Below are 18,169 nucleotides of genomic sequence, written 5' to 3'. Positions count from 1 at the left end.
AGCAAGAGGGATCACTGCTTTCACTGTGTATATTTTTTTTCTTGTTTTCCTCCTCCAAAAACTAGGTGTGTCTTATGGTCTGGTGCGTCTTATAGAGCAAAAAATACGGTAAGTCAGTTGATTTCAGCTGGTCTGCTCTAAGTATGCCTTACTTGGATGGCAACCAGGAATCAATAGGATGGATCCAGACTTAGTCCTCCTTAGTATACAGTTGTCCCCCCATTTACGTGTTCTGGGCCTCCGCATGCATAAGTGAAGCCACATAAAATGGGGAACACCCTCTAAAAAGCCTCTACAAAGCTTCTAAATGCCAGTTTCCCCTTGCTCTCCAGCTCTCTCCTTCTCTCTATCTCCACACAACTCTCTTTTCAGCTAGTGTTGAAGCTCTGGGGCCAGCTGGTGGCTGTCGGACACTCAGGAAGCGGCTGCAGCTGCTGTGTTACCCCATGCCTCAACTGTTAGACGGGGTGGCTGGGCAGCGCAAACAAAGCTCTGTTGCACCTCTGGTCTTTTGGGGGGCTTTCTCCACCCTACCTAACTGATGTTTTGGGGTTCCAGGGAGGGTCTCACCACAAGCCACAAGGACTCTCCAGCTCTCTCCCACAATTGACTGGTATAATGCTATTTATATATTTCCCGGCCCCGCGCATATGTGCAGACAGGTGTAAGTAGAACACACATGAGTGGGGGATGCCTAATTGAAATCAATGTAACTTCAATTGGTCATGATTTCAATGGGTCTGCTCTGAGCTTGAGTGAGTCTATACCCAGTTCAGTGAAGCACCATGTTTAGCACCCATGATTTCAGTGAGACATAGTTGGCATGGTTTAATGTTGTAGTATGTATTTTAGAAAAGTTAAAGAAAAACGAAGAAATGTGGAGCCAGGGAAGATGCTTTGTAAAAAACATCTCCTTAAAGAACAGGAGGCTCTGTGACTATTTATGATGGACTGTAGTGGGTACAGAAATAATAGTATTGATGATGATGATGATGATGATATAATAATAATAATAATAATAATAATAATAATAATAATAATAATAATAATAATGTATTATGTAATGATAGTATTATCGATGATAACTAATTATAATTTATTAACCACATTCTACTCAATTGTCTCGAGGGAGGGGAGAAAAAAAGGCATTTCATCATGCATAATACTACATATCAAACCAGATTTATTATAAGATTTATCCTTACCACTTTGCAAGATGACACAGACATCCAAGCTACTCCAGGATGCTAGTGCTCACTCCAGCATCATTTGGTTGTCTATGTGGGTTTTACATTTATTGTAACAGGCTGATACAACTGAGAATCCAATAATATATTATGTGCTGATCTGTACACTGAGAAGTACTATCTTTCCCAAAATGAAATCTTTCCCCTTTGGTGAGATTTCTCTTTTATTTTCTATTTAACTAGACAATCTAAACCTCCAACGCCATTGCAAATAAATTATTGCAGATAACAAGAGTCCTCCTTTTTGAGACCCACCAGGCTTCCACCTCACATAAGGATGAATGGTTAATTAGCCATTTTCTAAACTGGGTGGGTGGGTGGTATCAGTCTGAGAAAAGGCGAGGATGTCTTAAAATGCAAATATCACCCCCTGCCATTTTAATACTTTTACATTTTTTCTCACTCACTACCCCTTACTTCTAAGAAGATGCACCAATGTTACACCCTTTCGCAGCTTCCCCATTCAACCTTCCTCTTCCTCTTCCAACTTCTCGATTTGCATTATTATTATTATTATTATTATTATTATTATTATTAGTGAGGGGAGTTGAAGTTGAGATAAAACCCACCACATTTTCTAATTCAGGTTTTTGTGTGTGTCTCCTTGATGGAGGAAAAAGCCGAGGCATGAATATGGCACCCTCATAATGATTTAACTAGAGCTTAATGAAATTTTCATCAGAACCTGCTGTTCATTTTAATGGCCTTTGAAAGACAATAGAACAATGGCTGGAGGGAAGAAAAGGTTTTTCTGTTGCATACATTTGTTTAAAAGCCCCAATGTTCTGTGGTTCTCTCTCTCTCTCTGCGCCACCCCCACCTCTTCCCTCATCTCTTCACAAAGCTGTAAGTCTTTTGTTTGTGCTATACATTTTCATTTTAGTGGAGCTCAGATAATGCATAAGCTCTGTTACTATTCTTATGTCTAAGCGTAACCTTTGCTTAATGGAGTCTCTGGAGCCTTGCATGGCTTCCCACTCAACATGGTATTCTCTCAACCTGCTCCCTTCTTTCCAATCTCTCTTTCTCCCCCCACCCACCCAGCCCATCCTGAATACAGCTGGAACAGAACCACTTGAACCAGGCAGGTTAAGCTAAACTAGGCTGGGGGTACAAGCTGCGGAACAGGTAAGCAAAAGGTAGAAGAAGAAGAAGAAGAAGAAGAAGAAGAAGAAGAAGAAGAAGAAGAAGAAGAAGAAGAAGAAGAAGAAGATGATTTTGGATTTGATATCCCGCTTTATCACTACCCTAAGGAGTCTCAAAGCGGCTAACATTCTCCTTTCCCTTCCTGCCCCACAACAAACACTCTGTGAGGTGAGTGAGGCTGAGAGACTTCAGAGAAGTGTGACTAGCCCAAGGTCACCCAGCAGCTACATGTGGAGGAGCGGAGATGCGAACCCGGTTCACCAGATTACGAGTCCACTGCTCTTCACCACTACACCACATTTGGAAACAAATTGTTGCAGTGCTGCCACAGTGAGCCAATGTGAAGAATGCCTGGGCACAGAGCACAGAAGTTGAACACCCCTCTTATTTTGTCCGCAGGTTGGGAGCACCACTGGACACAATGCAGGTGCATATGGCTCAGTGCCTGTGGGATTTTGTGGATATTGTGCTGCAGTTTCCAACTTGGGTGCTGAAGAAGTGCTATTCAGCATTTATTAATTAAATCACGGTACTTGTAAGCTGTGTTGGAGTCATCCACGATGACAGACAGTGTGAAGAACTTTACAATACAATACAAATCAATTCAAACTAAAATTACTCAGAAAACCCAACAGAACTGATTGTCACAGCCAAGAACATCAGGAGTACGATTTGGCTCAACCTTCTTAAGCTATGCAAACAGTCTATTGAAATGGAAGGGGCAAAAAATCAATAGACATATGTCTTACAATCCAAAGTTAGTGTTATGGGGAAAGGAGAGAGATAGAACAAGGAATGCAAATACGTTTGCTTCTGTATTTGGAACACAGAAACGGTGGTCTTATTTTCACAGAACATTAAACCAGGATTGGGGAACTGTGGCCCTCTAGTTGTTATTGCTTCATTGGAAGAAGTGAAGTTACAGGAAAACAGGCAAAGGGCCTTCTCGGTAGTCACGCCCGCCCTGTGGAACACCCTCCCGCCAGATGCTGAAAAGATAAATAATTACACCACCTTCCATAGACATCTGAAGGCAGCTCTGTATTGGGATGCTTTTAATGAGTGATGTTCTGCTGTGTTGTGCTTTTGTATATTATACTGGAAGCCACCTAGAGTGGCTGGGGTAACCCAGAAGGATGGGGTACAAAAACAAATTAGTGTTACAGGGGTACCTCAGGTTACGAACAGTCCTGCTTACGAACGCTTCGGGTTACGAACTCCAAAAACCTGGAAGTACAGTAGGTGTCCCGGGTTGCGAACTTTGCCCCAGGATATGAACGCAATCCGCTTCCAGGGCTGCGGGAGGCCTATGTAGGGAATGCGCGCCTCGGGTTAAGAACGGACTTCCGGAACGAATTAAGTTTTTACCTGAGGTACCACTGTATTATTATTTATTACTGGACAGCATCTCACATCATTCCTGGTTGCTGGCCATGCTGGCTGGGGATGGTGGGAGTGCAAGAGCATCTAGAGGTCCACAGGTTCCCCAGCCCTTCACTTACACCAGAGTTTGGCAATATGAAGAGCAGGGCTACTCAGGTTCCAATACTCCTCATACTCCTCTGGCAGAGTGGCAAGAGGGATATGGACTCTTTGTTTCCATTTCAGATCCATCTAAGCTTGTTATGATGATTTAGCAGTACTTGGGAGAACAGCCACTTTGTGGTGGGGTGGTGGTAATGAGGAGGTGGCCTCTTCAATGCTCAGCACTGCCTTGTGTGTTTTTAACTTGGGGCGTCTCAGCTGATTCGTGTGGGGTGGTGGGAAAGGGCAGCAAACTTCCATGTGTTTCTAAGACCTTACCTTCTGGTTCGTTCTTGATGAGCTCCTCCATTTTCCTCTGTTTTAGAGTGTCCACAACGTCCGCTAGGCTGCCTTTGCGCCTTTCTGGAGTTCCCAGAGCTGTGCTGGAGAAGGACTCTCCGCTCTGACGCCCACCTTCTTCTGCCTTCAAGGGTGAGGTAGATGAGTTGTGCGGGGCAAATGAAGACATCACTTTATTGCCATCAACTTCCTGAAAGAGAAACGAGACCAGATGAAACACCTCTTTTTAAAAAGGAAAAAAGAAAAAGAGAGAAAATCACCACAAGCATGTGAAAACATGAAGGAAAGAAGAAGGGTGGAGATGACAACAACAACCCTTTGTTCTTCCGAGTTCATTGCTGTTTGTTCCTCTGTCAAAACCTTTATTTAAATTGGGGAGAGAAGAAGGGGAAATATAGGTTCAAAAGTACGGAGAACAAAGACTTTCCATCAAGGATAAACTAAGATTACAGGATGGAGTGAGAAAAGATTAGCGTTCAGGAGAGAAACATTACACACACACACACACACACCCTCCAAATGAGAACAGTTAACATTCACAGGTTTTCCAATAACAACAGTATGGATTACCTTTAATTGTTTGCTCCTTTACAGCTTTTTATGCACAACCTGTCGGGTCTTTTTATTTCCCCCCTAAGAACCATTAATTTCCTGTTATTCCACCCACCCCAAGTTCTTAATATCAGGATGGTTAGATGTTCTGACGAATGAAAGAAATAGTCAGTGGCCCATACCACGATTGGGCCTTCCTTCCTCCCCCCGCCCCCCGCTCGCACACTCCAAAACCACATTTCAAGCAACTATCTTTTATTCACGGATCAGATCATTTAGATCTTTCTAAATTATTCTTTCCCCACACACTTCAATCTCTCTTTTTTAAAACACACACACACAAACTCTTTTAAAGACGCAAATGTGGTCCTAATGATGCTTGCAAATGTAAAGTCCAATGACATAAGCACACACTTTCCGCCAGGAAAGGTGAGATCTGGCTCTCATTAAAGTTGCCAAGAATATTCTCACCTATTTTAATGGATTTGACTTTTAATAGCCACATTCTGGTCTGTCCTGATGAGACCAGCCTTCTTCACACCTTCTGATACTTCAAACAGTCTCCCCTTCCCTCCTTTACCTTTTGGCTCTGATTTGCTTTTTGTTCTCCCCTCCTTTGGAAATTCTCTTTCAGTTTCTTGATGTTTGTGTACCTTAAACTGCCTCTTTTGCAACTGGTGTGTAATTGTGTTGACAGTCCTCACATGGATCTGAGAAGCTAAGCACTAGCCTACAAAACCTATGCCACAATGTATTTTTAAAAGGGTTGAAGCCAATACTGTGCATGCATGAGTGGAACGGACACCACCACCCTCCCCTACCCTCCAGATATGCTCCAAGGGTTAGGCGACACGCACCCCAACAAATTTTAGAGGTGCACTGGAAGACAGCAAAGTCCTGTTGAAGTGGAAGTCCACTTGCACGCTGTTGGGTTCCTCCTTAAGGGCTCTTATTCAACACTGGTTCAACTCAGTTAAGACCCATTAAAATTAATGGCCTGCCCATTAATTTCAATGGGGCTACTCTAATTTAGGATGATCACCGAAGAATGGATGCTTTTGAATTATGGTGCTGAAGGAGACTCTTGAGAGTCCCATGGACTGCAAGAAGATCAAACGTATCCATTCTTAAGGAAATCAGCCCTGAGTGCTCACTGGAAGGACAGATCCTGAAGCTGAGGCTCCAATACTTTGGCCACCTCATGAGAAGAGAAGACTCCCTGGAAAAGACCCTGATGTTGGGAAAGATGGAGGGCACAAGGAGAAGGGGACGACAGAGGACGAGATGGTTGGACAGTGTTCTCGAAGCTACCAGCATGAGTTTGACTAAACTGCGGGAGGCAGTGGAAGACAGGAGTGCCTGGCGCCTCTGGTCCATGGGATCACGAAGAGTCGGACACGACTAAATGACTAAACAACAACAACAACTCTAATTTAAATGGAAGAACAGTTGCTTCATGGCAGAGCATCCGCTTGCATGCAGGCAGTCCCAGATCCAATCCATAGTATCTCAAAGACGGGCCTGTCAGATTTTCAGAGAGCCAGTCAATTGTAGGCAGTGCTGAGCAGTGGTCTAAGTCAGGTTCCAGTAGAAACAGCCCAATGTGTTTTTAGCTGCTGCACGAATAATTTATACATGTGTATAAATTTGCAATAGGTTCAACTGCCTATGAGCACCCACTTGCCAATCTGAACATGGTTTGTAGCGATGAAGGCATGTTATTTCAGATATTTGAAGCACATGTTTTGGTGTTGAGTTGTTTGAAGTCAATAACTTAAGAAGCTGTTGCTCCTTTGGTGCCCAGAGGACAAGTGGTCTGGTTATTTCATCGGTTTAATGGTATGGAAGCTTCCAAGATGCACAGCATCTTAAGGTGAGCAGAAAACCGGTCAACACTTATGGTGGCAGACAGCATATGTCACAGCCCTTATGGGACCAGAGGTTTTCAGAATGCATGTGAGGGTTCATGTGTTTGAATGCCCCTGCAATGTAAACAAACAAACAAAAACCTCCGGTTTGCAGGTCAGGTAGAATCCTTTCCTAAAGGCAAGGAGGGCTTTTTGACATGAGGAAGAATTCAGATATGAAATCTTCCACATGTAGCCTGAAGCTCAGGAAAAGCTGTACCACATTATATTTCATAGAATCATGAAACTAGAGAGGGTTTTCTTGCAAGCCCCCTGCCCAATGCAGGAGTTTAAAAACTAACAAAATTCTTTAGTATATGGCAACCTTCTCCTTCTGCCTGATGATTTTATGTAAACTGAAAAATAAATCCATGTTCTCCAATCAACCTCCCCTAGATGTTTGCATTTCTTAAACAAGTGATGGGAATGCTCAAAAAGATGTTTACAGGAGAATGTCTGAAGCAGTGGGAAGAGCATAGGGGTGCATCCACTGCTAATACTACTCAGAAATTAATAGCAATGGCTAACTTTGGTTCATTTATAAAATCATAGAATTGTAGAGTTGGAAGGGACCCCAAAGGCCATCTAGTCCAGTCCCCTGAAATGCAAGAATCTCAGCTGAAGCATCTAATCCACTAATTCTAATGCGTTCATTAATTTCGGTGGGCCTACTCTGAGTAAAACCTAGATGAATATAACCCAGTGACTTTTGCATTCCTGTCTTTGAACATGTATTGGGATTATTTAGCAGATTAATCTCCCATTGACTTTCAACATTCACCAATCTTGAACTTGCATTCAGGGTACAGAAATCACAAAAAAACCCTTTCCTTAACCCTTTCCCTGTCTGCTTATCAGTCTGGTAGAGGTTCTAAATCTGGTCTGCAGCTGCTGCTTGAGGTAACTTTTGGTGGGTTTGTTAGAGCAACCATCACACCAAAACATTATTCCAAAGCTTTTTGACATTTATTGAAAGATACATCTTAATCTAAGCAAGTGTTTCATGTAAGCATTTAGGAAAGACACAAAGGCACCATGAACTGGCTTACGTTTATTAAAAGGAAAAAGCACACCAGGCTTTGGTGAAGGTCCCCAAATTGCAAGTAGGGATGAGTCAATTTCTCCATTTCAGTTTTTGTTGTTGTTGTTGTTGCTCATTCCCAGTATCATTTCAATTCTCCAAATTTCACATGTCTGCAATTTTTTTTAAAAGTCCTTATGAAAATTCATCAACATTCTGATGCAAATTCCTCCTAATATGCACGGCTTATACATAATCCCCTCCAATATAAAAAGTTTCGCAAATCCATTTCCTCCAACATAATGCAAGTTTGCATGTTAATTTCAGTAAAAATATGCATTACATGCATACTGGACGCCACAGTATATGCATTTTTGTATACATTACTTGGCAGGAGAACTGCCCTGCAAAATTCAGAGAAATGTGAATTTTGAAGGGCAGCTGTGCTTCGGTTCCCGTATTGTTTTGAAAACTGCAAATTAGATAAATGCATCTTTAAACACATATGGAATAGTCTTCCTTCCCCATCCCTAGCTTGCAAGTAACTTGCATAGAAACATCAACAAAAAATTGGCATGAATGAGAACGGGGGAGGGGAGGAGTTTCTCTCCTACTTTCAATAGACTGGTGAAATCTAGGGAACGTTGGTCATCAGCCCCGATGGCAAACGATTGCACATATTGTTGTCTCCCTGCCCACTCTCCATTTTCAGGAATATTTTCTCTACTAGGGATCCATTCACCTGCTTAAGTTTGATTACATTTCAGCCCCTGGCTGTGTTAATCCTTCTAACAGTTTTATGAGGTTAGCAGCTGTCTCCACACAGGGAGACTCAGGGTTCCTACTTGGCATCATGAATCTCATGCTAATGGGCGATATAACAGCATTCAGCTCAAACAACAAAATGATTTCTTAAGGCTGTGTGTGTGTAAAGCAGCGCCAGAAAAACAACAACAACAATAACCCAGCAGCCTCCTCCTCTCTTTCAAATTACTTACCACAATACCCGATACAGTTTTTTTCTTTCCTCACTTCTAAGTGCAGCAGAGAAATTCAATTAGATCCTGTAGCGGGGTAACAATACTTCCCCCTTTCTTTGCCTTCTATCCCCCCCTCCCCACGAGATTAGGAATAAAAGAGATTGACCCAAGAATTGTGTGTTCTCAGTCCATCCGGAGCTAATCACGGCGGAAGTTGCTATTCTAATTGCCAAAGAGGTTTCCCCACCAGTGACGGAACATCCCTCTTCCAAGGTTTAATGATAAAACAGGCTTCTGCCCTTTCGCGATGAGGTCAATAATCTTCCTTTGTTAATCTTGATGAAGCTTTGCTTAATCTAGCCCCCTTGTCACCTTTGTGACTGACAAGTAAAGTCATGTCACTGGACAATGGACTTTATCCTCGCACTGGATATTCTCTCTCTCCCTCTTGCAATTTTAACTAGCCTTCCCATCCTTTTCTAAAAGAGGAATAATTTTGTGAGACTTCCAGAGCACATATTTCAACTATATGCGTATGCATGTGTTTATAAAGGTCTATCGTATTTGGGATTTATTGGAAGCAATTCTGAAACATCAGCTCTCAGATTCATGTTGGATATGACTCAGAAAGATTCTATAGTATTTTTTAAAAAATCTGTCACTGTTTCAGCTAGAACTTCATATTGTGCTTTGACTCATATCGACAGTCATCCCTCAGCCACCTTCTATAAGCCCAATAGTAAATCCAGCGTTGGAAATAATGTGCAAAAATTAAACCTTTTAAAATAAAATTGTTTTTTTTTGCTTGCTAATGTCTTTATTGGAGGCAAATATGTACCCTATTTCTGCTTGAGAAGACGAGCATGAACAGCCAATCATGATGTTCCACAGGCGCCACTCAGTTCATTCCAGAACTATATGTGATGAATTGTATCCTACAGGAATTTATGGTGTGGATTTCCCATAGGAACTGCCTGTGTCAATGTGACAATTTAAGAACGTAAGGATCAAACCAAAGGTCCACCTACTCCAGCATCTTGTTCTCAAAGTGGCCAACCAGCTACCAAATGGATGTCCACAGTCTACCCCACTTGAGATTCCCAGCAGTTGGTTTTTTGAGCCATATAGCCTCCACTTCAAATGACCCCACAGGTGCTTCCCCCAAACTGGTGATGAAAGAGCAACTCGGTCAATTAGCAACAGCTAAACCGAAAGGCCAATACACACAAGGAAGTCCTTCTCAAGGGAAGGAGCACCCCAGAGAAGGCAAACACATACCAACCCAACAGCCAATCAGGAACAGCCTAAAAAAATGCCTTCCAGAGCCCCATAAAGAACAATCAACCCAAGCCCATTGTGGTCCTTTGCCCATTTGGTTGTCTTGTGTCTGCTTCATGCCCTGACAGACATTTCCAGCTCTTGTTCCAAGCTACGCAAGAGCTAGGTCTCACAAGGCATTAAGTGACTCACTTAAGTGAAGCCTTACTTGTAACAAGGCAAACTTGTGCCTCTGCTCCACCCCAGAAATATCCTCACTCCATTCATTTTTTTCTTCAGGTGGTGGCTTTTCTCAGTGTTCATTCATGTTTGTTTCCTTACATTTATACCTTGCCATTCATCCATCATGGAACCCAATGTGATTTATACATGGTTTCAAGCCACCTATGCAGGCATTGACCAGACTTAGACCAGATTGGCTTCAGCAAGATGGTGGCTTCGTGTGCCTTCAGACCATGTCAGAGGTCTATGTTTGGAATAAGAGAGGATAAAGGAAGAGCAGCAGGACTAAATTTAACAGAAATGAAAAAGGGGAAGGTTTCATTGATACTGTAGCTGTAGTAGGTGAGCAGCGTAGCAGGCTGATAAGAGATGTGGATAATGGGCCTTTCCATGGAAACATCTGCCCATCTATCACAGTGGTGTAGATACATGCAACCCCCACGAGCAGGTTGGGGTAGAATCACTCAGTGGAGGAGGAAGAAACAAAAAACATTTATGGGCTCCTATCCTCTTGAATTTGGAGTGTTTACAATTAGCAAGGGACACAGGTGGCGCTGTGGGTTAAACCACAGAGCCTAGGACTTGCCGATCAGAAGGTTGGCGGTTTGAATCCCTATGACGGGGTGAGCTCCCGTTGCTCGGTCCCAGCTCCTGCCAAACTAGCAGTTCGAAAGCACGTCAAAGTGCAGGTAGATAAATAGGTACCGCTCTGGCGGGAAGGTAAACGGCATTTCCGTGCACTGCTCTGGTTCGCCAGAAGTGGCTTAGTTATGCTGGCCACATGACCCGGAAGCTGTACGCCGGCTCCCTCAGCCAATAAAGCGAGATGAGTGCCACAACCCCAGAGTAGGCCACGACTGGACCTAATGGTCAGGGGTCCCTTTACCTTTACAATTAGCAAACGGAGAATGGGGGGGGGGACCCCAAATCCATGACCAAACCCAATTAGGCCTGGCAGGGGCTCCACTTGCCCCACACCTAACATCATACGTGACTTAGCCCTGGGGCAGGTAAAAAAGTGGCTGTAAAGGAACAATGGTGAGCTTAAGGAGCACTCCCAATTGTTCCTTGACATCCAAAGATTGCTGACAGTGACATTCAGCTGAAGGGCACTGACAATAAGTCCCTTTTACGTTGTCACGTGACATTACAGTGGTGCTCCTCCCATCTGTTAAAGAGGTCCTTGAGAGATGGGAAAGGTCAGGATCCATCCTGCTGGCTGGATCCCAGTATTTACCCCTGGGATAGGGAATCATTCTTTTCTATAACTGGTATTTTGTTGTATAATTGTCCTTCAAGATGCAGTTTGTAAGCTTTCCATCTGCTGTCTCTTTGGGACCAAACCTGTTTGCAAGGAAGAAACTCTGAAGTGTCTGGTACCTTGGTGGATTAGAAGAACACTGGCTGACAACCAAGTTTGCAAGAAAGAATGTTCTAATTTTCTCTTCTGGACTCAGAGGGGCTATTGGTTTTATTCTTCATGTTTCACAAATGTCTTATGCATTTCGCTCTATTCAGTGATATTCAACTGAGAGCAAACCCACTGAAATTAATGGACCTCATTTAGTCACACTGGTCAATTTCAATAGGCCTACTCTGAGTAAAGTATAGTTGACTACTACCCATTGTGAGCAATTGCTGCCTGCTACTGTACAATTACGTTTCCAGCTAAAGAAATTGGTTCACCTTAAGTATTTGCAAGTTTTATTCTAGCTATGACCTGTAGATGCGTGGACAGAGGGTAACATACACTCATTACCCCACTCCCTGCCTTTGTCACTAGTGCCTTCACTAATCAAACAAGTTTTGCAGGTTTTGCGGCATTTCAAAAACCTACAAATCTGTTTGATCAGAGAAAGCAACAGGAAGAAGTAAGGAGTTAGCAGTGATTGTGATACCACCTTCAATTCTCTAAATTGCCCAGCAAAAGCTTTACTAAATTTCTCAGTCTGCATAGTTGTATGCTGTGCTGTACAATACACTTTTTAAAAAAACCAAAAAATGGAAGAAACTCAAACCTGACATCACCCCACAGCATCAAACATTGTGTCTTTTGATGCAAGCTGGAAGCAACATGTAAATTCTTAACTTCTTGCAAGACCACCAGCAAACACTTTACAGACCACAAATGATAGGTGGAAAACCACCACAAACTTTAATATAAGCTTTCTCCTCCCTTTGCTGTCCCCCCATCACCCTCCCACAAACAGACTGAGCACTGAATTGTTCATTGACCTGAGCTAATCCAGCCGCCTGTATTTGGGTAATTACAAGCCAGAAAGCTATGAACATAACTGCCCATCTGAGGACAGTAATGAATGGATAAGCAGTTTTTGCGGATGCAGTCTAGGAGGTCTTCCCTGGAAAAAATATATATCTTAGAACGGGTTTTCTAGTTATGATGACCAGTGGCGTTGAGTTTAATGATCTGTTTTGTTTTTCAAACCTGAATTATTTCATTCATTGTTTAGCTAGCTTTCATTGGGCCAGTTCATATAACCGAGAAGCGGTGGGGTGGGCACTCCAAATTCCAGTGTGGATGCACAGAGATGGATGAACCCAGCAGGGCATCCCCTGTGAGCCTCCACCACAATGTTCACCATGTTAAAACATAGCGGAAAAGGAGTGTAGGAACCACATGGACAAACAGAAGGAATGGAAAGCTGCAGCAAACTGCCTATTTGTCCACTCTAAAATGAATTATACAAATTCTCCATAAAAAACTATTGCTATGCCAAAATTGCATCACACTTTCTGCTAACCATACTCCAACAATTAATCAGGGGGTAATGCAGCACAAAATTATTGAAAAGGTGGGGATTTGGTTGGTGGAATTATCATGGATAAGATGGGGTATTCTGGTTGTTGTCATTTAAAACAACAACAACCCTTACCTTGGAGGTATCTGTATCTTTTCCACCGTTCTACAAATAATCTCTCTGCTGCTACTCTGCAGCAAACCCAAGTGTCTACATTTACATGAAAGCCCAGTCAAGGATGCCATGGGGTTCTGATGAATGCAGAGATGCAGACACCACCAAGAAATGATTCTGCACTTACTCTCTCACAGATGTCTCAGCCACCTCATAAGAAAGGTAAGTACAAACCCTGCTTAAAATGAAAATCTAAAAGAATTTCGCAAGCATTGTTGTTGCTTAGTCGATTAGTTGTGTCCGACTCTTCATGACCCCATGGAGCAGAGCACCCCAGGCACTCCTGTCTTCCACTGCCTCCCGCAGTTTGGTTAAACTCATGCTGGTAGCGTCAAGAACACTATCCAACCATCTCGTCCTCTGTCGTCCCCTTCTCCTTGTGCCCTCTATCTTTCCCAACATCAGGGTCTTTTCCAGGGAGTCTTCTCTTCTCATGAGGTGGCCAAAGTATTGGAGCCTCAGCTTCAGGATCTGTCCTTCCAGTGAGCACTCAGGGCTGATTTCCTTCAGAATGGATAGGTTTGATCTTCTTGCAGTCCAAGAGACTCTCAAGAGTCTCCTCCAGCACCAGAATTCAGAAGCATCAATTCTTTGGCGATCAACCTTCTTTATGGTCCAGCTCTCACTTCCATACATCACTACTGGGTTCTCAAGCATTAGAAGAACATAAAGAAGACTGCTCCCTTCCAAGAGCCTAAGGAGGCCAAAGGTTCCATCTAGAACAGCATCCAGCTCTCACAGTGGTCAACTAGATGCCTACAGGAACCCTGAGTGCAGTAGCAATCTCCCAACTTGTGATATCCAGCAACTGATATTCATTCCCCCCCCCCCAAAAAAAGGGCCAGGGGAAAAGAAAACAGCCTCTTTCCCAAGAGGAGAAGGTTATCTGGAAATCCGAGGGCAGGATCTGGCACAACACTCATAAATACTCAGAAGACAGGTGGAGTAGAATACCAGGCACAGTCAACTCACAAAAGATTTATGGAACAGAATGGGAGACATCTGCAACATTTAATTCATTAATTACTAGATCAATGAAGTGAAACTAAAAATAAGCAGGTAGCAGATTTTTTTTAAAAAGTATTATAACAAGAGCTTATTAAACAACGCAGATAGAAAGCACCCATCATTAAAGAGGTATTCTCTCTCAAACACATGGGGAAAGCCTCTTCTAAGATGATGTCTGTTGTGACACCAGAGCACACCAGCTAAAAAACCAGGAAATAATTATTCTTCCTTGCTCTAGAAACTATACAAACAAAAATTTAGATAAACAGCACAATCCTTAGCATGTTCTACATGTAACTGCTAAATGGGATTATCTGGAGTTTTGGAGTTTGTTGTCAGTAATATGCTGGTGATACACAGCTCTACTTCTCCTTTACATCTGCAAGCATGGCTCAGGATCACAAATACTTCAAGGACTGCCTTTCCCCACATGGACTGACCTGGATCCTGTGATCATCACCTGAGGCCCTTTATCAGGTGCCTCCCTCAAGAGAGGTCTGGAGGATGGCAAGAGCCTTTTTTGTGATGGCTCCCCATTTGTGGAATGCTCTCCCCAAGGAGGATTGACTGGCACCTTCATTACATATCTTTAGATATTTTTCTTCAATCAGGCCTTTGGCTGATTAAACATTAAAATAGCCTTTCAAATGTTTTTGTGGGAGGAGTGATATTGGTCTGTTTTTGTTTTATTACGTATTTAGTGCATTCGTTTTGTAATTTTATGTTGTGAACTGCCCTGTGAACTTCTGATGAACGGCGGTATACAAATTTAAGGAATAATAGTAATACTGGGTTCAATGGGACTCACTGCCTAATAAACATGTTTAGGAGTGCAGAGTCTTCTCTGTTGTGGTGCCCACCTTGTGGTATGCCCTCTCCTCCAAGATCTGCCTTGCACCAACCTTGCTTCCATTTCAGAGTTGGGTTAAAACTTGGCTCTTAACTTGAGCCTTCAGTAGATAAGCTCGCTGCTTAATTCATGATGACCATTGCTTTTGTTTTAAAATTATTTATTGTTTTAATATTTATCTACTCCTGGCCTACAGCTGGGTTTGTTGCTGTAATTATTGGTGTACTCTGCCCTGAATTCCTTGGTCAGAAGACATATTTATTCAAGTAAATGAAGCGAATGATGAACCATTCCGCCCCCTGTTTGGGTTACCACCTTACTGAAAAAATAACTGAAATAGAGGAGGACAGGTCAAGGCTGAGGCAGATTAGGTTATCACCACCGACGTGTTTATTACAGTGTATTAAAAACACACACACACCAAAATTTATGCTGGTTGATATAATATTTAAAAGGAAAAAGCACAAATTAAACTGTGAATTTATAACGATGTTCAAAACACTTGAGGTAAAAGCCAGCAACTTCTTCCACCCAACCACTGCACAACTTATTTCCTGCTTATCGCTATCTCCCACTTCAAACCCTCCTCCTTAACTCACAAGTACTAGTTGTCTTTCATGAAGGGTAGCCAATATGGTGCCTTCCAGATATTGTCAGACTACAGCTCCCATTTTCCCCATCCATTCGCCATGCTGGCTGGACTTACGGGAGCTGGAATCCAATAGCATCTGGAACAGGGATCAGCAAACTAAGGCCCGCGGGTGAGATGTGGTCCGCCGGGCTTGTTAATCCGGCCCGCGAACCTTGCAAACCCTGCTGCCCGCTCGGTCAGTCCCCACGCTAAACAGGCATTGAATGAAGGAATTTCCGGGCAGCGACTGACTGAAGCGATGGGGTTTCCGATTGGCTGCAGAAAGCTCCTGCAGCCAAACAGAAGCCGGATGCCTCTGGGTGGATGGCGACTCTGGTACGGCCTCCGTGTCACCACAGCTTCCTCCCGCTCGGCTGGCTCAGTGGGAAGGGAGGGGTGGTGCACAGAGGCGGCCAAGCGAGAGGAAGTGGCTGAGCAGGAAGAGCTGAGTGGGAGGAAGTGGTGTTAGCACGGAGTCTGCCTCCTCCACCCAGGCCAGCGGTATGGGCTCTGCGCCCCACTGAAACAGAGGAAGAGGATGACACTGCTGAAGACGAGGTGGCATCAGCGGCGGCGGCATGAGTGGTGGTGGCAGGGGTCCTTTCAGGAGAGGGGTGCTTTTGGGAGAGGGTGGGTTTGACCCCCTACAAGCTCTGAGGGACAGTGGACCGGCCCCCTCCTGACAAAAGTTTGCTGACCCCTGATCTGGAATGTAACACTCTAGCTGCAACTGGCAGTCCTGAGGAATCCTTCCTTCACCCCTCTAACCCTGCTGCCTGCTCAACCCCAAGACATCAGAAAGACTATTTCCTATAAGAAAAAAGTGGGTACAAATAAATGAGGACTTCAACCAGGTCTTTAATTTTGGAAGCTGGGGCACTCGTGCCTGGGCTGAAGGAGTTAGGGAAAGGTATCACACCCAACGCTATTGTTCTAGAAAAAGAGGTTCCAGAACTCACCACGAACACCTCCCTTGTTCTCTTAGAATGACAATGGGACCCACCTGAGAAGTGCCTGAACTGAGTTCTGGCTGGAAAAAGCCCAGGTCACATCCAGTACCACCAAGACCAGTGCAACACAGACTGGACCAAAATATGGGGAGGGGAAAAAACATTCCTCTCTTTCCTTCATGCTGATTTTTCCTTGGCTTAAATCTGATGCCGTTGCTGCTCTCCAATGTTCCCTCTCAGCACCCGAAGTCACCCTCTTCCCCCCTCCTGGGTGCCTGTGCGAGTTGACATCCTTTCAGGCAGTTCTCCTGCCACATTTAGCCCTTCTGTATACATATTTAGCTCTTTCAATCTTTCTCCACAAATGAGTTCCTACAGCCCTTTCATCATTTCTCCTGCTCGCATCTGAAATCCCTCCAATTTGTTGACATCTTTTGAGGTGCCTGGGATTGAACACAATATTTTACATGTAATCTGACCAGAAGCTATGAAGAGCAGGACAATTACCTCGTCGTTACCTCCCTTTCCCCTTTTCTGTGCCTCAGAGGAAGCTCACATCTAATTTGGTCTGTCACACCTAAATCTTTTTTTCACCATTACTCCTTTTCCAAGTACATTCCTCCCCTTGATTATCTGTGTTTTGCATTTATTTTCCTCCTATCTGCATTAAATTGTAATTTTAAAAGCACAGCCTCATTTCATAATTCCCACTGATAACATATTTTTAACCCTTCTTCCTATTATTTCTCTCTTCTGACAGGAGCGGAATTCAAAATGTAACTAATCCTCTCTTTTTCACTACTTATTTCCTTTTTTTAAAAAAGAAAGAAATGAGGAAGCCAGTAGACTCCAATACAAAGGCCAGAGTATATATTCTAACCCATTTTTTAAAGCCCCACTCATTCCCCATAGAAAATTCAGCTCAGAATGCCTAGTCCAGTGTTGAACAGGAGGGGTTCATTTTTAAAATGTGAATCAACCTCATTCACACTTCCCAAGCTAATATATTAAGTGAAACTCAGATGTTCTTCTAAATTTGCACACCCAAAAAGTGTGTGCAAAAAAGCTTATGTTGGGGGGATGAGGAAACATGCAGATATGCCCAAAGCAGTGGAAAAAATGCATTATATTTAAGGAAAATGTTTGCAAAAATGTCTACATTAGGTGACATGCACACAGAAATGTATATTTTTACACACAGAGAGACACAGACACACACAGAGATAGAGACAGAGATATATGAGATGTCATGTGTATGTTGGGTTTTTTGTCTTTAAATCACAAACTGATGATTTAATGAGGAGAACTGAACGTAGGTCTTGGGATGGGTGGGGATGAATTAAGACTGCATCCTAAATTCTGATCTTCATATCAGTCTGAGAGATGCGAGTCAAGCCAGTTAACCATTTCGGGCTGTAGGTGGGAGACAAAATTATTTGAATGCTGCCCCACAAGACGTATTCCCTATGTATTCCAAACTAGCATGCAGAGAGGAAGTCTCACCTAGAGGCATATCTTCATGCATGATTGTTACATAAGAACATAAGAAGAGCCCTGCTGGATCAAGTCAACAGCCCAACTAGTCCAGCTCTTCTGTCATACTCTGTCATGAAACCTGCC

At 43.3% G+C, this 18,169-nt stretch overlaps 1 protein-coding gene across 9 annotated transcripts in view; it reads right to left on the bottom strand.

The window, feature by feature from the left end:
- SOX5 (SRY-box transcription factor 5) overlaps positions 1-18,169 on the bottom strand; it is a 749,551-nt gene that overhangs the window by 280,123 nt on the left and 451,259 nt on the right. For all 9 annotated transcript variants that reach the window (XM_081926958.1, XM_081926959.1, XM_081926960.1 and 6 more), the window contains one exon: positions 4,197-4,407. In XM_081926958.1, coding sequence (XP_081783084.1) covers positions 4,197-4,407 — 211 coding nt within the window. The remainder of the gene's footprint in view (positions 1-4,196; positions 4,408-18,169) is intronic.

The sequence above is a fragment of the Podarcis melisellensis genome (assembly GCF_964234715.1).
Source record: "Podarcis melisellensis genome assembly, chromosome: 10".
Taxonomy (NCBI): Eukaryota; Metazoa; Chordata; class Lepidosauria; order Squamata; family Lacertidae; genus Podarcis; species Podarcis melisellensis.
This window is presented reverse-complemented; position numbering and strand designations above follow the sequence as displayed.